The 23,468-nt window shown below is 43.0% G+C and overlaps 1 protein-coding gene across 1 annotated transcript; it reads left to right on the top strand.

Moving 5' to 3' along the window:
* The first annotated feature begins 1,606 nt into the window (after nucleotides 1-1,606).
* LOC143943294 (olfactory receptor 10A7-like) lies at nucleotides 1,607-2,960 on the top strand. The gene has a single exon (XM_077464944.1). It carries the CDS (start codon nucleotides 1,611-1,613, stop codon nucleotides 2,556-2,558), a length of 948 nt encoding a protein of 315 aa, XP_077321070.1. The 5' UTR covers nucleotides 1,607-1,610; the 3' UTR covers nucleotides 2,559-2,960.
* Nucleotides 2,961-23,468: the final 20,508 nt, after the last annotated feature.

The raw sequence follows: 23,468 nt of genomic DNA, 5'->3' as shown, positions 1-23,468 counted from the left end.
GTTCAACCTCTTACACATGCATGTATTGTTACTGAAAACAAAATAAAAAAAATGTAATTTTAATAATACATTTAATAGTATAATAAATAATTATTATTATAACATTACACCAGAGGAAACAAGCAAATGAACTTCCAGAAACTGTCATTGTTTTATTGTTTTGTTTTCTATGAACTAATTATACACAAGGGACTTATGCAGGTTATTGAAAACAATTAACAATATGATTGGGTCTGAGTTTAATTGAATGGTAAATAAAAGGGCATGATAATGGTAGTGGATAATTTTTACCCATCATAAGGCACAGCATCAACATTATAGATATATAGTATTATTATATCAGTATGATTATAGAGTTAAAGAGCTAACACGTATCTTTTTCCAAAACAAAGTTTTAATCAAGCCTGGGATCTGAAGTATAGTAAGTACAAATGTGTATCTCCAAATAGATGTCTGAATGTTTTACATGTATAACTTTACAATTGTTGTAACATATTGTTTAGTTATAGAAGGGACATTATGATACATCTTTAGCACAAACTGCTTTTGTTGCATCTGGTACATACACAGAGCAATTTACTGACTTTAAAGGTAACTGTAAAGGTAACCCTAACCTTCTCCTTAACCCTACAGATAACCTAGACTTAACACCTACATTTAAAGTGAATCAGTGCTTGGACAATGCAGGGAAATTCAACAGGCTCATTTAATTGCAAACTTTCCCAGCTTTAAGTACTCACCTTCCTTTTGGTTCACCACCACTTAAGCTGGATACACACTATACAATTTCCTGTAATGTTGTTTCCTTCAGATTTACCAAAACCATATACTATTGGTTTCAATTTGTATGCAATCAGGCAGGCCCTTGCATTACACGGTTTTGATAAATTTAAAGGAAATCAGATAACAAAAGTTGTATAGTGTGTATGGAGTATAAGTTTGGCTATCAGGAGTATTGGGAGGATGTAGGATACAATAAAATTCCTGACTATCTAAGATAACATTTTCTATAACAAGGATATTCATCCCATAATTAAAGGCAAATCCTCAGAAAACCCAAACTGTCCAGTGTAACAGAAGTGACAAGATAAAAAGGTTATTTCTCAGAAATAATTAGAACAACAGCTGGTTTGGATAACAAATTGAACACATTTATTCCTTGACCCAGACTCCATATTAGCATTAATTGCATTTTTTTTGTCTTTTGCTCTACTTTTCAGAGTACTGAAGGATAGGTGAATATGAAAGCTGGGAGGGGGGGGGAGGGAGATAATCAAATGAATCTGTTGTTTTCTCCTACACACTGGCAAAGCTCAACTTCCCTTTAATCCCTAACCTCAGGCCCTAAAAGATAAAGTTAAGCTCGAACATAGCATTAAACATTAACTTGTTTTTTATTGTCCTAAAGCCTCTCCACTCACCAGCAGTAAGGGTTCTACTCCTTCCCTACTCCATCAAAAATCAACAAAACATTTTGGAAAATATACATTTTAATGAAATCTAATATTTTAGTATTCAGATGATCATGTCTTTAATGGTAAAATTAATTAAAAAAAAATATATCATTCATTGTTGATAACTTGCATTCGTTGTATTACAGGTTGAAATAAATGTGTAATGAGAATCAAACGATGGTGACTGAATTCCTACTCTTGGGATTCCAGAGTCTTCAGAACTTTAGAATTCTACTTTTTATTTTCATTCTTGTAATGTATATAGTCATAGTTGTTGGAAACCTTCTCATTGTTATACTGGTGTCAATTGATCATCAGCTCCAAGTTCCTATGTTTTACTTCCTCAAACATCTGGCACTTGTAGACCTCATGTTCACCACAAACATTGTACCCAATATGTTATATGTCATCCTGATGGTGGGGGGAAAAATAACCATAGCTGGGTGTTTTTTCCAGTACTGTACACATTCTTTGTATGTTTATACCCAGTCTACAATTCTTGCTGCTATGTCTCTCGACAGATTCATGGCCATCTGCTACCCTTTACACTACTCTTCTTTCATGACTCCTAAATTGTGTTATCATTTGGCTTTCTGGTCCTGGGCAGCTGGTGTCTTCTTAAGCCCAAGCGAATTCTATTTGATCTTCACTCTACAGTTTTGTCAGTCTAATGTCATTGATCATTTCTTCTGTGACTTAGCTCCTTTCCTCAGTCTAGCTTCAGCAAACCAAGACCTAATTGAATGGCATGATTTCTCCATTTCCTTCCTTCTTATATTTATACCATTCGTATTAATCATTTTATCCTATATCTGTATTTTTATCACAATTCTGAAAATCTCAACATCTGCTGGAAAGAAGAAGGCCTTCTCCACTTGTAGCTCCCATCTGATTACTGTCTGCACTCACTGTGGTATTTTGGTTACTGTGTATATTTTTACAGCAAGAGGTCCCTTTCATCCAGAAAATAAATGGAGATCGCTCTTGTATACCATCCTTACCCCTTTCATTAACCCTCTTTTATATAGCATAAGGAACCAAGAGTTTAGGAAAGCTACAAGAAGTTTTATATGTTCAGATAAAGGGAGATGTTCATTTCACTGATAAATGATGATGTACAGTACACAAATATTATGAACTAATAAAGTAAAGTATTTTCCCATGGCTTGTAATTTTAGTTTTCATAAGAGAAATTAATACAATAACTATGAAAAACAGAAGTCTGCTCCTGGTCATGTTTGGACATTTTTCAAGTACTAAAGCAATTGATGTCAATGTCAGGAGCACAACAGAGATAGAAACGTGAACTATTAATAGGATTTGTATAGGTCCTACATGTGCCCAAAAGTAGACATGGAATCATATTAAAATGTACAGTCTAAGTAGTACTTTGTCTTTAACAGGGAGAGCATCAGAGGGAAATGGTAAGCACATATCAAGCTACTGGCAGATTTGTAAGACACCACGTTTAGGACAGATAGCGTTTTAAGTCACTATACAGGGAAATGTAGGTAGATGTCCTGGACAGATAGGATAAACACATGTACCTGCTATATAGCAGGTACATGTGTTTATCCTATCTGTCCAGGACATTTTTGTAAATATTATATCTTTTCATGTGACAACACCGAAGAAATTAGACTTTGCTACGATGTAAAGTAGTGAGTGTACAGCTTGTATAATAGTGTAAATTTGTTGTCCACTCAAAATAACTCAACACAGCTATTAATGTCTATACCACTAGTAAGAAAAGTGAGTACACCCCTAAGTGAAAATGTCCAAATTGGGCCCAAAGTATCAATATTTTGTGTGGCCATCATTATTTTCCAGCACTGCCTTAACCCTCTTGGGCATGGAGTTCACCAGAGCTTCACAGGTTGACACTGGAGTCCTCTTCTACTCCTCCATGATGACATCACAGAGCTAGTGGATGTTAGAGGCCTTGCACTCCTCCACCTTCCATTTGAGGATGCCCCACAGATGCTCAATAGGGTTTAGGTCTGGAGACATGCTTGGCCAGTCCATAACCTTTACCTTCAGCTTCTTTAGCAAGGCACTGGTCATCTTGAAGGTGTGTTTGGCATTGTTATCATGTTGGACTTCTGCCCTGCAGCCCAGTCTCTGAAAGGAGGGGATCATCCTCTGCTTCAGTATCTCACAGTACATGTTGGCATTCATGGTTCCTTCAATGAACTGTAGCTCCCTAGTGCCGGCACCAATAATGCAGCTTGAGACCATGACACTCCCACCACCATGCTTGACTGTAGGCAAGACACATTTGTCTTTGTACTCCTCACTTGGTTGCCGCCACACACGCTTGACACCATCTAAACCAAATACGTTTATCTTGGTCTCATCAGACCACCGGACATGGTTCCAGTAATCCATGTCCCTTGTCTGCTTGTCTTCAGCAAACTGTTTGCGGGCTTTCATGTGCATCATCTTGAGAAGAGGCTTCCTTCTGGGATGACAGCCACGCAGACCAATTTGATGCAGTGTGCGGTATATGGTCTGAGCAGTGACAGGCTGACCCCCCACCCCTTCAACCTCTGCAGTAATGCTGGCAGCACTCATACGTCTATTTTCCAAAGACAACCTCTGGATATGACGCTGAACATGTGCATTCAACTTCTTTGGTCGACCATGACAAGGCCTGTTAAACCGCTGTGTGTCTTCTTATAGCCTAGGCCATCTTTATGTAGAACAATAATTCTTTTTTTCAGATCTTTAGAGAGTTTTTTGCCATGAGGTGTGATATTGAACTTTCAGTGATCAATATGAGAGAGTGAGAGCGATAACACCAAATTTAGCACACCTGCTCCCCATTCACACCCAAGACCTTGTAATATTAACATGTCACATGACACCGGGTAGGGAAAATTGCTAATTGGGCCTAATTTGGACATTTTCACTTAGGGGTGTACGCACTTTTGTTGTCAGCAGTTTAAACATTAATGGCTGTGTGTTGAGTTATTTTGAGGGGAAAGCAAATTTACACTGTTATACAAGTTGTACACTCACTACTTTACATTGAAGTGGAAGAGTATGGTATATACACTAGTCAGAATGTCTAGCAACTATAAGAAAGAGAAGAATCCTTTATTACTGTTATCTAGTGTGGAGACAAAACACAGGTGAGAGAAAGTGGGAGCATGGACTATAGACAGTTACAGAGTAAGCACTTACGCTGCTCATACATTGCTCAGTTATTTTTTTTTGTTTAGCCAGTGGGCCAAATGAAAAAACTAAACCAATTCCCCTATCCAATCATTAAAGGGGTATTCAAGAATCCTCATCGTTGTGTCATTGTATTCTGATGGTGGAGGAGTTAGCTGGACTCCTCTGCTGTCAGAATACACTGATCGGTGCTGCAGCACTGACCAAACTAAGGTCTTCAAGCAAGCCCATTCATAAGCAGTCAATAAGTAGATTGACTGCTCTTGAACAGGACCAACCATAAATGGATCGAAATTCCGCTGGTTCAAATTTCGATCCATCAATGGCCAAATTTAGAGCCCATAAACAAACACCATTTGCAACCAGCCTTGCCAAAGACATAAATGCTCATCTCCTCCAAGTGTGTGTCTCAAATCAGTATAAAGGAGAAGAAGAACAGCAAAGACAGATGCTGCTGCTTTCACTTCTCACTAACTTCACCTCTAAAAGAAGGCTTCCACTAGCCCTATTACACAGTGTGATCACTAGGCATCTCTGTGAACATCACATCACGTTTGAAAGCCTAATATTCTCTACCTTTAGCTGAAGCACCAACTTAGAGAAAATTAAACCTGGTGGAGTCTTAGAAGCAGCTGTATGATATGCAGATGGGGTTCTAAGATTTTGTACACCAATGCTTCCTTTCTGTCTTGGTTTGACCTGTATTACAGCATTTTTGTGTGTATAAATAATAAATATTATACTAATAAATGTTTAATATGAACACTGAAACCTCATATGTAAGTGTAAGAGTTTGTTTGTAAGCGTAGGGTTGTGGGGTGGTTGTCACATCCTCCATGTTCTCCTCCTCATTGGGAACAAAGCAAGGGTCACATGAGAGGGCTACCCCAAGGTGGGTTCTTCTGGGCTATGTTAGGCACTTTGTACAGGCTTACTGCCATACACATGGGGTACCTTCACTTGAGCCATGCTCACGATCTGGACAGATGACTAAAAAGGAGCGAACTCTAGTAAACTCCTATGCCCTCTCAACCTGTTCAATGTATCACCGCTACCTCACTGCCAGTGCACCTAGCACAGACTGCATGTGTACACTTCACTTAACTCTATCTCTTCCATACCTGTGTACAGGATGAGGCCTTGGCATTACAGTTCTGTTCCTGGGAGACAGATCACATTGGCCAAAGGAGTGCCGACAACATTTCCCTCACTGCAAGAGGCAATCTCACCTGCTACATGTACATGCTTATGACCAGCTGCTAGAGAAACCTCTGTTACCCTTGGTAACCACTTGTATATTCACCCTGTATGAACTCTTGTGCTGATGTCTTCATACCCCAATGTGCTTTAGTAACCTGATCTGTAGACTATATGTGCCTGTTGCTTACATTGCACCTCTTTAGTAACTTCAGACAGGGCAAAAGGCAAAATTTCAAAAGATTTATTTAATGTGTCACTAAATGCACATCTTAAAAAAAACTATGAATAAATGGTGTATTACATACTGTTCATACTCTCTCTGTCACTATGGCATTAGTTTTCTGTATTCTACAAAAAATCTGGTTGATCCTGCTGCTCTCTCTTTTCTGTAAATGTCCCCAATTCAGCTAGGGGCTTAGCAGCTGTTGAGGCAACTCTGCACATGCTTAGTTTTCAGTAAGTTTCCATGCTGAGAACTTCCTACCTATCACATCAGAGCAGTCCATTTGACTATAGATTCACACATGTGGGCGTATACACAGTGGTAAATGACAGCTCCCTCCCTCCCTCCTCCTCCATGCCCACCAACCACTGGGGGGTGGGATAATACATCTTAATTCACCTCCCTGTTATTCTAAGACACAGGCTGGAGGGGCGTGACACAGCCTGTGAGTGGCAGAAATCCGCCCACACCATTTCCACAAAATAATAAAAGGTTAATTTCAAATATATATTTGTATGCCAATTTAAAAAAAGTTTATTGATATTATTGATTTCTTTTTACTCTGTATTCCAAAGGCTGATTTTTTTATTTTGAACATGTGACCAGCAGAAGAGGACTGGAAGCTCCTCCTGCTTATGTTTCCCTGCAGACATAATGGGAAAGAGCTGGATCATGTAACAGCTGTATATCATTTAGGAAAAAGGTACTTAGATGCTTTTCTTTATTAAAATCATTATCCACATACAGAAAGAGAAGGGACAATTTAAATTAAACAGTGTACTCCCTCAGATGAAGTCGGAAATGACGAAACGCATCAGGGCGTAACTATACCGGAAGTGACAAGTGCGCCTCAATCCCTGCGTTCCAACGATCCGAGGAAATACGGAAGCACACACTTTTAGGTGCACGTTGTAAACGGTCGGTTCTCCTCGGACGGATTCAACACAGTGGAATAAGGCACAGTATTTTTAAACGCTTTAACAGTTTTTTACTTGGTACGCATATATGGATTTTGCTTTTACATAATAAATATTGTTATACAGTATTATGCTATGTCTGGGCATTTTTGTTTCCTATATGTGAAAGCCGTTTCCCACAAAGGAGATAACTGGTGGTAAAAGGAGAGAGCTGCAATGGCATTCTGAAGGCTTATTGGTTTCATACGTTTGGTGAGTGCATTCCCATAGGGGGTCGGCCTTGGTACCACAAGTGGTGATCTGTATGGTGGAAGCTGTGTTTTAATCACAAACGCAAGTCGATTGAACAAAGCACCCTATCTTCTGAACACTGAACTGAACTTTTACGCATATTCAGAAAAAATGTGCATGCGCTGCTATACATAAAAAGTGGACTTTTTAGTTTTTGTTTCATGTTTTATGTATTTACGATATATTATTGTTTTTTTAAAGCAGCAGCTGTTTGAAAGATGACACATTGAGTTAATATTGTAGTTAAACACCCAGGAGCGCAGAGCAGTGTGCTATAGGGGTCGGCGAGAATTAGTGTTTTTAGCACAACTTTTGACATTCCCCTAGCATCCCTAGTCCCTAATGCAGGCTTGTGGTTGCCCCAGCATACCTGCATAAAAAAAGAGTCCATACTTGGTAGAGTCCATGATCAGGAAAGTCCATTATGGTGATGCTCCAATACTTTGGAAGCTTCGTAGAGGACTGCAGGTCCCAAAAGCCTCCTACATCTTGCTGGCTGTCTGTGTCTTTCCTTCCATACAGAATATGTTTGTGCAAACCTCCCCTCTCTCTCTGTGCGTGGAGACCTTCTTCTGGATCTGGGCCATTGTCCCTTTTAAAGGACACAAAACTAAAGGGTCAGACCCAAGGAAAACCCTGCAATAAAAACCTGGGAGTGCAAATAAAAAACCCTAAACTCCCACTGGAGCAGTAAAGAGCACTACCTGACTACCTCCCCTAAAATGCAAGCCGTTCCGCCTGTGCACCCAACATTTAACATGTAGAGGGCATTACCACATACAAATACTGCAACATCAATAAAATAGAACAAGCAGTAATCAATAGCATAATACAACTTTTCCTAACAATCTTAAACATAATAAGCTGGGTCCGGTCATGATACAACTTCTCCCGATGTGGGGTGAGTACCCCTGGTTCTGTGAACCACTGGGAAGCAACTGTCAGGTCCATAAAAATATGTTGCCCTGTGTTGTAAAACTTGTACAGGCAATGAAACTTTGCCTCCATGTACTCTTTCTGCTGTTTAAAAGTTCTCTGGTGCACAGGTATGCCAAGTTTCTCCCATACAGCTTGGCTGTATAGTTTGGAAATTTTTTCCTTCAGTTGCTGGAACAAATTTTCAGGGACACCAGGAACACACGACCATACAGCCACAGGACGTACTTCTCTATGTAAAGCTGGAGCTGGGCTAGCCAGGTGATCCTGGCTTGGAAGTGCACCCAGCCCTTTGGCGGGTAAGCATCTGGTAGGCGCAAGTAATTGCACAGTATGTATAAATAGTGATGGCTAAAATCAATATCCCACCAATAACTAAAGCGCAATGTGCAAATATGTCCCTATCACAAAGGGCAAATCGGTGCAGTATACTGTGTAAACCAATATAGCACAAAAGAGAATTATAAGGAGTGAAAAATAGCAAACCTTTAAATGGCAATTAAATCTAAAAGAAGGCAGAATGGGACCCACTGCCTCCTTCCCAGATAGGGAGTTAAGGATTATAAGTCCTAGGAGGGATCAATTGGCTAGATCACCAGATAGAAACTATAGGTCCCCAGTACCACCAAGTTATGGAAGAGAGAACACTGGTAACAATAGAATAACGAACCTAGAACTCCTAAACCATGGTGGAGAAAAAAAATAAAAAACAAATCACAGAGAAAACCTTATTGTAAAAATGTGAATAAAAATAACCACAGACACCCAAACCAACCATATAATCATTATGGGAATTATGGATCTGGGAATCAAGGGAGTTACAATCATCAGAATCAAGATCGCAGAGATGAGAGAGAGTACCCCCAGTACCAAACACAGTACCAACAACAAGAAGGTTATGGGCGATATGATTATAACCAGCATGAATATAGGAGTCCGATTCACACTCAAAATAGGTATGAGGCCCTGAGGGACTATCAGGATGAGGAACAGCCAAGGTCTTTTTTAGACCAACGACGGAACGAAAGAACCCCACCACGATACGAGCGAACGAACAACCCAAGAAGTCCAAACAGAAGAGGGGATTTCGAGGAGGACACAAGGCCCAAAAGAAAAAGAGAACAGTAGGAGAAGGGATTTACAATTTGAGTGGGATTGAATTAACTAGATCTGAGTTATTGACATTAGACAGAGGTTTAAAGTATGCCCCCAAAAGAAATGTAAACAAATTTGAATATATGTGTATGTGTATGTTGATATACAGAAGTATACAAGAAGACTTAATATAAAGAAATACATGCTCAACTCCACTCGGATTATTCAGAAAGTAAGTGCGGATATACCAGGTAAAATTGTGCACAGTGATTTGAGAAACAAGTCCTTATTTAATCCCCCAGTTCATAACAATGAACATATTGAGGTTTTTAAGAAGATGGTTGTAAATGACCTAGAAAAATTGAATATTAAGAGGATAGATGAGCCCCAGAATATCAAAAGGGGCACTTGAGGAGAATAAACAAGTCGTGATTAGACCTTCGGACAAAGGGGGGGCGATTGTGGTACTAGCGAAAGAGTATTACAATCAGGAATTATTAGATCAACTAAGTGACACTAATACATACATTATATATATAAATTAGTGCTGCGCTTAAAGGCACCTATTTAAATAGGTGAAAAAAATGTGCATAACTAACGAACAAACAAGTGAATGGAAAGTCCATGAAAGATTTAAGAACAGTCCCAAAATTAATCACTCTGGTGCATCTAGAGCTTGGTTAAAAACATCAGGTACCAAATACTTTTCTTCCTTTTTTTGTTAGAATATTCCTCATACTGCCTCTTAGTACTAGTCCACGTAATTCCTCTTTATATTCCCTAGTTGGATCACCCTTAAGTTTAATGTATGTATTACAGAACAAAAAGGAAAAAACACTGCGCTATTTCAAAATGAAAAAAGTGAGGAAAAGTAGTGCAACTACAAAATTTCTGTGGGAAACACAGCCCAGCTGCTAGCACACAAACAAACCAAGTTCACATAACATATATAAATTAGTACTGCGCTTAAAGGCACCTATTTAAATAGGTGAAAAAAATGTGCATAACTAACGAACAAACAAGTGAATGGAAAGTCCATGAAATATTTAAGAATAGTCCCAAAATTAATCAATCACTCTGGTGCATCTAGAGCTTGGTTAAAAGTCCTCAGATGGCATTCAAGGTAAAATATCTTGTCACGTTCTCAGACCTCAAAAACTCTTGAAAATGGGTTATAGGCAAGTAGAGAAAGTAGATACTCTTACCAGATGGGTTGGACACATCCACCGTATAGTAGTGTGTCTTGCAAGCTTATGGGGGGGCTCCAGCCACTCACCCCAGTACACCGACCAGATGTTATTTTCCTCTCAGGGTTCCTTACGGTATCCAGATGGGGAAGGTGAGTAGGGTTTCCGTACCATAAACTACTGTAGAGCTTGGTGCCAGAAGTCTCGTGAGGCATATTATGGCAGCCGATCATAGGAAATGGACGTCTATTGTTTACTATGGACGTCATTTCCTTTGAAATGAAAACGAGGCTTGGATTGTTTTAGGATATGGCGTCGCTGGCTGTATTCGCTGGCGATGTCATTTCCGCTGATGAAAACAAGGCTTAGAGCACTTGCGGATATGGCGTCGTTGGTTGTGTTTACCTGCGACGCCATTTCCGTTATTGCGGACGCCCGTGTTGAAAGTTGAGGGTGACGTCACTTCCGCAATTGGATGTGAGGCTTGAAACGCAAACCGGAGGTTTCAGCCTCGTAAATACATCCATTTAGATTATATGGGGATAATTTCTCTGTATATGTTGGAGGAGACAAGTAGAGACAGCTGAGTGGTGCAGTCTGTAGGTGTGTGATGACGCCGGTTAATGTATATACCGGCGTCACCTTATGAGTATACTGATACACTTCCTGCTTCCGGTTTCAAGCTGGAACGCAGGAAATGCGGGAATTTTGAAACATTTTGGTCCCGAGTCAGTTTGCTGGAGAATGTCATATAAGTATCATGCGCTGGGTCATTGGGTATGTGATCTGAGTGTACTGAGATGTATTTGGAGTCCTGTGTGTTCGCGTCCTTAGCATTGTGTGAACACATATGGGGTTAATTCTGGGGGGGTGTCTTTTTCCCCATGAGCCTCTGGTATTTTTAATTAATTATTTAGTTTATATATTGCAGCAATGTGGGGAGTCAGGCTATGCCCCTGTTGAAGACTTTGAGGTCGAAACGCGTAGGGCCAGCAGTTGTTTGCTCCCCACATTGCTATTGTTTTTATGTATCACGTGATTTTATAATTTTAAGTTCTGTTTATCAGAATTTTTTCAATAAACCATCATTGGTTGTATTTCACCATGCGAGGCATTTTTTATGCTTTGTTCCTTTTATGGTGAACCCTCACGAGACTTCTGGCACCAAGCTCTACAGTAGTTTATGGTACGGAAACCCTACTCACCTTCCCCATCCGGATACCGTAAGGAACCCTGAGAGGAAAATAACATCTGGTCGGTGTACTGGGGTGAGTGGCTGGAGCTCCCCCATAAGCTTGCAAGACACACTACTATACGGTGGATGTGTCCAACCCATCTGGTAAGAGTATCTACTTTCTCTACTTGCCTATAACCCATTTTCAAGAGTTTTTGAGGTCTGAGAACGTGACAAGATATTTTACCTTGAATGCCATCTGAGGACTTTTAACCAAGCTCTAGATGCACCAGAGTGATTAATTTTGGGACTGTTCTTAAATATTTCATGGACTTTCCATTCACTTGTTTGTTCGTTAGTTATGCACATTTTTTTCACCTATTTAAATAGGTGCCTTTAAGCGCAGCACTAATTTATATATGTTATGTGAACTTGGTTTGTTTGTGTGCTAGCAGCTGGGCTGTGTTTCCCACAGAAATTTTGTAGTTGCACTACTTTTCCTCACTTTTTTCATTTTGAAATAGCGCTGTGTTTTTTCCTTTTTGTTCTGTTGTATTTGTTTTTGACCAATTATTCACTGCTGCTTTTTCTTTATTTATATTCATGGATATTTTTGAGTATAGGACCAATAGGTCCTTGAACACTGAAGGTGTATTCACTGTTAATAATAATAATGGTTCTGAGCTGAGTGGTCTGTTCCTGAGACTTCGTAATGTAATGATTACAGAGTTACACCTACAGTGGGATACGGCCTTTTTAGAACATTATTTGAAAGAAAAAATGGTCCCAAGAGGGCTACGTTGGGAGGTTAACCCACAACAGGGAGAAGATGATTTGGAACCCTGGTTTGTCTATTTCAATAACGCAGGTTTGGGACTGATCGATTTTCTGGCTAAACGCAAACATGCCAGGTTAGCCGTAATTGATCAGGAGAATAAAGAACTGAGAGAGAAAATATCCGTATTTGATAAAACATCAGAATATACTACTCTCTCAGCTAACCTTAGAGTACTGCTAGAGAAAGAAGAAAAAGAACAAAGATTAAAAAAACAGAAAAAGTACAATCGAGATGTTATTGATTATCAGACTCGTTTGGTTTTTAACTGGCAAAAAAAATTAGTCCAGACTATTGAACAAACTAATTTAAATGCCCCAATGGACACCATGACTTCTATGATTCCATTGCCTGATCGGATACCTGAGCAGGTAATACTTCCTCCTATCCCTTCGGGTAATTATACATCCAATCCGAATATTCGTTTACCACAACCATTTTCTCCTCGTAATTTTGGCCCTGGGAATCATAATCAGATAAGGAATCCACCTCCTAATAGATACCCAAGCCAAACTTATAATTAGTGATGGACGAACTTCCGACGGGACGTTTCGCGAACGCGAAACGCGAACGGGCACAAACGTTCGCGAAAACGACCGTTCGCCGCGGGCTCCATTGACTTCAATGGGAGGCGAATTTCGCAAACCTTTAGGTCGAATTTGCGGCCACGGGGTAATTATTAGGGGGTAGCACGTAGTCCCACCACCTGGACAATAGCATAATACATGTATGAGGTGAATTTGGGATCGATAACTACAAGCATTTTTTTTTTATTTGGGAAATTGTTCTGACAATTCAGGACTATGGAGCTAATGAAGGCAATGGAGGAGAGGGAAGGTCAGGGACCAGGGTAGGCAAACAAGAGGGTGCAGGAGATACAGAGCACTGACAGCAGCACCGTAATACAGAGCACTGACATCAGCACCGTGACATACAGCGCTGACAGCAGCTCCGTGACATACAGCGCTGACAGCAGCTCCGTGACATACAGCGCTGACAGCAGCTCCGTGACATACAGCGCTGACAGCAGCTCCGTGACATACAGCGCTGACAGCAGCTCCGTGACATACAGCGCTGACAGCAGCACCGTGACATACAGCGCTGACAGCAGCTCCGTGACATACAGCGCTGACAGCAGCTCCGTGACATACAGCGCTGACAGCAGCTCCGTGACATACAGCACTGACAGCAGCTCCGTGACATACAGCGCTGACAGCAGCTCCGTGACATACAGCGCTGACAGCAGCACCGTGACATACAGCGCTGACAGCAGCTCCGTGACATACAGCGCTGACAGCAGCTCCGTGACATACAGCGCTGACAGCAGCTCCGTGACATACAGCACTGACAGCAGCTCCGTGACATACAGCGCTGACAGCAGCTCCGTGACATACAGCGCTGACAGCAGCACCGTGACATACAGCGCTGACAGCAGCTCCGTGACATACAGCGCTGACAGCAGCTCCGTGACATACAGCGCTGACAGCAGCTCCGTGACATACAGCGCTGACAGCAGCTCCGTGACATACAGCGCTGACAGCAGCTCCGTGACATACAGCGCTGACAGCAGCTCCGTGACATACAGCGCTGACAGCAGCTCCGTGACATACAGCGCTGACAGCAGCACCGTAAGCAGCCCCAGGAGGAAGTCAGCACAGCACAGGGATGGTGTGATCCCCTCATAATAAGAACCCCCAGGAGGAAGTCAGCACAGCACAGGGATGGTGGGAGCCCCTCATAATAAGAACACCCAGGAGGAAGTCAGCACAGCACAGGGATGGTGGGAACCCCTCATAATAAGCAGCCCCAGTAGAAATATGACACCGCTCAACCTCTTCAAAGAGGAGGGTAGGGGCATATAGTACGGTGTGCTTTTTTGGGTCAGGGAAGTGAGCCAAATGAATTAAGAAGGTCTGTGTGCTTGATTCCAAAAATTGTTTATAGACATATACATGGTCTACTGATCACATGTGTTGAATTCCTCCGAGATCCATGCCTCATTCATTTTTAGAAATGTGAGGTAGTTAACACTGTGGTGAGCTAGGCGAGTACGCTTATCGGTCACAATCCCCCCTGCTGCGCTGAACGTCCTTTCGGACAGGACACTGGATGAGGGGCAAGCCAACAGTTCGATTGCAAATTGGGCAAGCTCTGGCCAGAGGTCAAGCCTGCCCACCCAGTAGTCTAGGGGTTCATCACTCCTCAGAGCGTCCACATCGGCCGTTAACCCAATGTAGTCGGACACCTGACGGTCTAGGCGTTCCCTGATGCTGGATCCGGATGACACCTGTCGATGGGTCGGCTGAAAGAATGACCTCATATCCGAAGTCACCAACACATCTTCAAACCGGCCTCTTCTTGCAGGCGCTGTTGGATTGGTACCCGCAAATCCTTCTCTGGGAGTGGGAATTGCTCCTCTGCCAGCGCACGCAAAAGCAGAATGCAGCATTTCTCGAAGCAAGGCCTGGAAGTGCTGCATTCTGACAGCCCTCTGCGACGGCGGTAACATTTCCGCCATTTTGTGTTTGTACCGGGGGTCTAAGTACGTTGCCACCCAGTACTGGTCCTTGACCCTCATGCTTTTTATACGGGGGTCCCTATTAAAACACTGGAGCATGAAGGCCCCCATTTGCACTAAAGTGGAAGCGGTGTGGTGGCCTGGCTCCTGCTCATCATCCAGGATAATGTCGTCCTCTTCATTCTCCTCTCCCCATCCTCGCACAACAGGGATCCCAGAAAGGTTTAAAGCATGCTCTTCTTGCTCCTGCTCATCCGCCCCGGCACCATCCTCCTCTGACTCCTCATCAGACTCCTGTTGTTGACTTGTCTCAGATAGAGTAGCCCCCCCTGGGAATTCATCCAGCATTGCGACTTCCTCATCTTCCCGCTCCTGCTCCTCCACAGCCTGATCAATGACACGACGCAATGCACGCTCCAGAAAGAAGGCATAAGGTACCATGTCACTGATGGCGCCATGGCTGCGACTGACCAGTTTGGTGATCTCCTCAAATGGCCGCAGAAGTCTGCATGTGTCGCGCATGAGCAGCCACTGGCGCGGTGAAAAAAAACCCAGCTCCCCAGAACCGTTTCTTTCGCAGAGTTCATACAGGTAGACGTTAACTGCACGTTTCTGCTGGAGCAGCCTATCAAGCATATAGAAGGTTGAGTTCCATCGCGTCGGGCAATCGCAAATAAGACGTCTGACCGGCAGATGGTGTCGCCGCTGAATGTCAGCAAGGCGAGCCATGGCCGTGTAAGATCTTCTGAAATGGGCCGAGATTTTCCTTGCCTGCCGCAAGATGTCCTGGACCCCAGGGTATTTGACAAGGAATCGCTGCACGACCAAGTTTAAGACGTGTGCCATGCACGGCACGTGCGTGATTTTGCCCTGTTTCAATGCGCTAAGCAGATTGGCACCGTTGTCACACACCACTTTACCAACTGTCAAATTGAGCGGTGTTAGCCACTCATCTGCCTGTGAACGCAAAGCTGAAAGGAGTGCCGGGCCAGTGTGGCTCTTTGCTTCCAGGCACAACAGACGCAGCACGGCATGGCAACGTCTCACCTGGCATGTGGAATAGGTTCTGGGGAGCTTGGGCGGTGCAGTGGAAGAGACGCTAGCAGCGGAAAAGGAGGAGGCAGCTGAGGAGGAGAGGGAGGAGGATGGAGTAGGAGGAGGAGAAGAAGAGTCAGGCCTGCATGCAATCCGTGGCGGTAAAACCAAATCTACACGGGTGCCACGGGTTACATGCTTGACGGCCGTCAGAAGGTTCACCCAGTGGGCAGTAAAACTGATATACCTTCCCTGCCCGTGTTTGCTAGACCACGTGTCTGTGGTCAGATGTATCTTGGCACCGACACTGTGTGCCAGAGATACATTCACTTGCCGCTGAACATGGCCATATAGCTCTGGGATGCCCTTCTCTGAGAAATACTTCCTTCCTGGGACCTTCCATTGTGGTGTTCCAATGGCCACAAATTTGCGAAAGGCCTCCGAGTCCACCAGTTTATATGGCAGTAGTTGGCGGGCTATGAGTTCTGACAAGCCAGCCGCCAACCGTTGGGCAAGAGGGTTATCCGGCGTCATCATTTTTTTACGCTCAAACATTAGGCCCACGGAAGCCTGCCTTTTTGCAGAAAAATGTGAGCTTGGCGTGATGGAAGGTGGAGTGGAGGACAATTGTGAGGAGAGAGGAGAAGGAGAAGTAGAAGACGAGGCTGGACGGTGAGAGCCTGCAGTGTGGCTTTGTGTGTTCCGTTGCTCCCACTGGGCTCGGTGATGGCTGCTCATGTGCCTTCTTAAGGCGGTCGTCCCTAGGTGAGTATTGGGCTTACCGCGACTAACGCGTTGACTGCAAAGATTGCAGATGGCAACGCTATTGTCAGCAGCGGACACGTTAAAAAAAGCCCACACTGCGGAGCCATGTGCCGGTGTCCTGGGAGCGCCAGATGTGACCGTACATGGTCGATGACTCGCTCCTGATACATTTGCAGTCTGCTTTGTCCCTGCTGTGCAATGTAAGTCATTGCTGCTTCTCCTCCCTATCTGCTGGTCCATATCTCCCTCTGAACTCCCCTCCTCTTCCTCTCTTGTGGGCACCCACGTGACATCACTAGACACGTCATCATCAACGTCACCTTCCCCACCGCTATAAGTAGAGATCTCGGAGTAGGCAGCAACACCGGGGACCAACCTCCTCCTTGGGCTGATCTGGGTACTGGCGTCAGACTGCTGAGTAGCGCTTGTTGCTACCTCCTCTTCCTGATCCAATACCAAGAGTGGCTGCGCATCAGAAATGTCCTCTTGATATGGATCGGAAAATAATTCCAGTGACTCAAGCGGAAGGTATGTGGTGGTGGTGGTGGTGGTCGTGTTGTTGGTGGTAGTGTCTTTGGGGGTGCACATAGCAGAGAGTGAAGAAGAGGGTGCAGATCGAGAGGATGAGGAGGGTGCAGAAGAGTAAGGCTGAGCGAGCCACTCAACCAAGTCTGGTGCATCCTTTAAAGTAATTGAACGCACCTTCTGCAACTTCCCACTTTGGCTCAAGCCTGTTGCTCCTGCCCTACCCCTACCACCCCTGCGGAAGGGCCTGCCTCTTCCTCTGCATGTCATTTTTTAAATGACCCTGTGACAAAACTCTTAGTCCCTATACCGCTGAAGGACTGCTGCAGTATAGGTGAGCGGTCAGCAGTGGTGCACGTCAACCCTATCTATTGTGGACCTATAGCGGTCCTTACAGAACAGCAGACTGTACCGCACTCAAGCCTATGTACCGTAGCACCCTATACCAAGTTACCAGTCCTTATAAGAACTTTTGTGGACCAAGCAGGTTGTGTATTAGTGTTTAGCAGACTGTACGTCAGTCCCTATACCAATGAAGGACTGCTGCAGTATAGGGCAGCGGTCAGCAGTAGTGCACGGCAACCCTATGTATTGTGGACCGATAGCGGTCCTTACAGAACAGCAGACTGTACTGCACTCAGGCCTATGTACCGTAGCACCCTATACCAAGTTACCAGTCCTTATAAAAACTTTTGTGGACCAAGCAGGTTGTGTGTTAGTGATTAGCAGACTGTACGTCAGTCCCTATACCAATGAAGGACTGCTGCAGTATAGGGCAGCGGTCAGCAGTAGTGCACGGCAACCCTATGTATTGTGGACCGATAGCGGTCCTTACAGAACAGCAGACTGTACTGCACTCAGGCCTATGTACCGTAGCACCCTATACCAAGTTACCAGTCCTTATAAGAACTTTTGTGGACCAAGCAGGTTGTGTGTTAGTGATTAGCAGACTGTACGTCAGTCCCTATACCAATGAAGGACTGCTGCAGTATAGGGCAGCGGTCAGCAGTAGTGCACGTCAACCCTATGTATTGTGGACCGATAGCGGTCCTTACAGAACAGCAGACTGTACTGCACTCAGGCCTATGTACCGTAGCACCCTATACCAAGTTACCAGTCCTTATAAGAACTTTTGTGGACCAAGCAGGTTGTGTGTTAGTGATTAGCAGACTGTACGTCAGTCCCTATACCAATGAAGGACTGCTGCAGTATAGGGCAGCGGTCAGCAGTAGTGCACGTCAACCCTATGTATTGTGGACCGATAGCGGTCCTTACAGAACAGCAGACTGTACTGCACTCAGGCCTATGTACCGTAGCACCCTATACCAAGTTACCAGTCCTTATAAGAACTTTTGTGGACCAAGCAGGTTGTGTGTTAGTGTTTAGCAGACTGTGCGTCAGTCCCTATACCGCTGAAGGACTGCTGCAGTATAGGGCAGCGGTCAGCAGTAGTGCACGGCAACCCTATGTATTGTGGACCGATAGCGGTCCTTACAGAACAGCAGACTGTACTGCACTCAGGCCTATGTACCGTAGCACCCTATACCAAGTTACCAGTCCTTATAAGAACTTTTGTGGACCAAGCAGGTTGTGTGTTAGTGTTTAGCAGACTGTGCGTCAGTCCCTATACCGCTGAAGGACTGCTGCAGTATAGGGCAGCGGTCAGCAGTAGTGCACGTCAACCCTATGTATTGTGGACCGATAGCGGTCCTTACAGAACAGCAGACTGTAACGCACTCAGGCCTATGTACCGTAGCACCCTATACCAAGTTACCAGTCCTTATAAGAACTTTTGTGGACCAAGCAGGTTGTGTATTAGTGTTTAGCAGACTGTGCGTCAGTCCCTATACCGCTGAAGGACTGCTGCAGTATAGGGCAGCGGTCAGCAGTAGTGCACGGCAACCCTATCTATTGTGGACCGATAGCGGTCCTTACAGAACAGCAGACTGTACCGCACCCAAGCCTATGTACCGTAGCACCCTAGACAGACCAAGTTACCAGTCCTTATAAGAACTTTTGTGGAACAAGTGAGTTGTGAATGATTAGCAGACTGCAGCAGAAGGGCAGCAGTCAAGTATAATATTCTTTCTATATTTGGAAGAAAGAATATTATACGTGTACAAGCCTATTACCGTACCACTGATACCAGTCCTGAAAAGAACCTTTGTGGAACTAATAGTAACAGCAAGTCTTTAAAATTATCCTCACTGCCTGACACACTGCTTCCTGCCTGTCCCTATACAAATTGGCAAAAAAGAGTAGGCTGGAACGATTAGCTGGAACAGCTCTTTTGTGGACCTGATAGTAACAGCTAATGATGATGATGATGATGATGATGAAGAAAGACTAATCTGGCTGAGCTGTCCCTAAAATAGCAGCATACAGCGCTCTGTCCCTTTATCTAAACTGACAAAAGAAACTCAGGCTGCTGACCTAACACCTATACCAGTCCTGAAAAGAACTTTTGTGTACCAAATAGCTAGCGTTTTCTCTGTCCCTACTCCACACAGGATCCTTTCCCTACAGTGACAGAAGAAAGAATGTAAAATGGCCACCGGATCGGGTGTATTTATAGGTTAGGGGGAATGTCCAAGTGTCCATGAGCTGTCATGTCTCAATTGGTTGTCCTGTAACACATGATAAACGTGTCACGAAAGGTTAAAGTTCTTGTATACATTAAACACGTAAGTCCGCCGGGGCGAACGACGGAAAAAGGCGTTCGAACCCGCGGACGGCGAAAGTCGGAAATTCGCCGCGAAACGACCGCCGGGCGAACCGTTCGGCCATCACTACTTATAATACGCATTTACCCCCCAAAAAAGGTAGGGGCCAACATGAGAGGGGTAATAACTCCACTAATCGCCAATATAGAGGGCCACCAAACAGAAATGGGCCCAACAACCAGAGGACACCCAGTTATAATACTGGATCTCATAATAGGGATATTAGTTATCAACATACCACCCCAATACATACTGCAAATCGTTATGCAGCTCTCCAAGATGAGGACTTTCGAAATGTACAATATGAACAAGCATACTGGAACAGAGAGGAGGAATACATGCAGACTCCGTATAATCATGGATTTGCGGGTCCTGCTTACCCCTCGGGTTTTCACGACCCCAGGCAAAGTTACATTCGAAGTCCAAAACCAAAAGAGGGTGCAGAGGGGGGTGGCGCCTCCAATGGAGGAAAACGCAAAAGAGTTCAGTAGGTAAAGGCATTTTCAATTTGAGTCAAGTTGTCCTATCAGAGAACGAAAAACGTATCTTGGAGAAGGGACTCAAATTTGTGCCTCCCCGACAATTGAATAAATTCCACACATTTGTTGATATACACAAATATGTTCGGAAACTCAACATACAAAGACATTTTCTATCAAACCCTTCTAATGGTTCGAATAGAGACCAATCACCTGATGTTTTACACTCTGGACTTTCGAATCCATCTCTTTTTAACCCCCCCCAATGTTTCTGCACATTCTATTTATGTATTTAAGAATCTGGTCCTTCAGGACTTAGATTCATTGCCTAAAAAACGTATCCATCAAGATCCAGCTATCCAATCGGGTCTTCGGTCCCTTTGTGATAAGAAGGACCTTATTATTCGCCCTGCAGACAATGGTGGGGGAATAGTTGTCCTAGATAAAATAGATTATATTACCGAGATGAAATCCCTGTTAAGCGATCGTGCTACATATAGGGTCCTTTCCAAAGATCCTACATCAGAATACAAATCAGCTTTAGTTGAATTGGTCAATGAGGGCTTTTCTTTGAAGATTCTTAACAAGAAGGAACAGGAACATTTAGTACCGCTAGCTCCTAGGATCCCAGTTATATATTACCTTCCTAAAGTACATAAGGACCCCGTCCACCCGCCAGGTAGACCAATTGTGAGCGGGATTGACTCGGTTACTTCAAGGATTGGAAAATATATTGACTTTTATTTACAGCCTTTAGTTAGAGATATACCTTCTTATTTGAAGGATACTCGAGATACTATCAATAGGTTAGAACAAGTTGAATATCACGATGACCTTCTTCTAGTAACAGCAGATGTGTCATCTTTATATACATCTATTCCGCTAGATTTAGGTTTAGCTGCAGTGGAATCCTTTCTTTTTAGGAAATCCGCCTTGTCATTGATCCATAAGAATTATATTATGGAATTATTAAAATTCGCAACTGACCATAATTATTTTTGGTTTCAGGGCGAGTTTTATTTTCAAACCAAGGGCGTGGCTATGGGGGCGAAATATGCCCCCAGCCTAGCCAATTTATTTATGGCCCAGTGGGAGGAGGATGTCGTCTATGCCCATGAGAGACTGGAGCTGGTCCTATGGGCCAGGTATATAGATGACATCCTCCTCCTATGGAGGGGTGATAACTTGTCACTTTCCAATTTCATAGCCGAATTGAATGCTAATGATCGAGGGATCTCACTTACTTTTGAAATGAGTACTGACACCATACATTTCTTAGATTTAGAGATTTCAATTTTGAATAGACAACTGGTGTTGCGGACCCATTTTAAATCCACCGACCGTAACGGATTTATTCCGGTAGATAGCTGCCACCACCAGCAATGGTTGAAGTCTATTCCCAAAGGACAGTTTCTACGTTTGCGGCGTAATTGCTCGAATATAGAGGACTATCCGTCACAATCTACAATCTTGAGACAGAAGTTTCTAGAAAAAGGTTATAAACCAGACACCCTGGACAGGGATATTGCTGCCGTACAACAGGTGGACAGAAAATCATTGCTGGTCCCCAAACAAAAAATTAGAGAAGTTGACCATTGCAAATGGTCTTTTTTTACTTCCTTTTCTGTTCAGCATCGAGAAATTACTAAGATATTGAACAGACATTGGAAGGTTTTACGTAATGATAAAATATTGGGACCAGCTCTACCAGAACGAGCTGGAGTTATTTTTAGGGGAGCACGTTCAGTGAGGGGAGAATTGGCTCCTAATGTTATCGATCCTCCTAGGAAGCCAATTTTCTTCCCAGAGTGTAAGGGGTATTTCCCTTGTAAAAGGTGTAATGTGTGCTCACACAATGTTCTGAAGCGTAAATCGGATTCTTTTACATCAAGCACCACATCACGTGTGTATGATATGAGACATTTTGCTACCTGCACCACCAAATATGTGGTGTATTTAATCACTTGTCCGTGTAAAATGCAGTATGTCGGTCGCACCAAAAGAGAGTTTTCTGTTCGCATTAACGAACATATTGCGAAGATCAAGAAAGGATGTGACAAACATACTGTACCTCGTCATTACCTGGAACATCATCAAAAAGACCCTAAAGGGACTATGTTCCAGATAATTGATAAGTTTACCCCCCATTGGAGAGGTGAACCACGAGTTAGAGGTATATCTCGCCTTGAAACCTACTGGATACACGAGTTGAGGTGCTACTCACCCCACGGTATGAATGTTGAATGGGACATTAATTGTTTCATTGACCGGGGGTGAGTGGCACCTCAAGAGCCCCCTTTTCTTTCTTTCTATTCTTTAATTAATAAAAATATATATATATAAGTCTTTATTTTTATTTTATTTATTTTTATTTTTATATTTATTTTTATTTTCACATTTATTTTTATTTTCATTTTTATTTTTATTTATTTTATTTTCATTTTCATTCTTCTTTATTTTATATTTTAAATTTCATTTTTATTTTATTTTCATATTTATTTATTTTTATTTTATTTTATTTTTATATTCATTTCTATTTCATTTATTTTTATTCGTATTATTTATTTTTATTTATATTTATATTTTTAATTTTATTTTCATTTATTTTTATTTTATTTTATTTTATTATTTTCATATTCTTCTTTTTCTTTTGAGAGAATTCTTTTCGATATTATAGCAATAATATATTGTTGGCATGCCGATTTCAATATCAGGTTGATTCCCTCCTTTGTGGGCATATTATGGCAGCCGATCATAGGAAATGGACGTCTATTGTTTACTATGGACGTCATTTCCTTTGAAATGAAAACGAGGCTTGGGTTGTTTTAGGATATGGCGTCGCTGGCTGTATTCGCTGGCGACGTCATTTCCGCTGATGAAAACGAGGCTTAGAGCGCTTGCGGATATGGCGTCGTTGGTTGTGTTTACCTGCGA

Source organism: Lithobates pipiens, unplaced genomic scaffold (assembly GCF_037356315.1).
Source record: "Lithobates pipiens isolate NorthernLeopardFrog02 unplaced genomic scaffold, aLitPip1_a1.2 Scaffold_30, whole genome shotgun sequence".
In the NCBI taxonomy this organism is placed as follows: Eukaryota; Metazoa; Chordata; class Amphibia; order Anura; family Ranidae; genus Lithobates; species Lithobates pipiens.
This window is presented reverse-complemented; position numbering and strand designations above follow the sequence as displayed.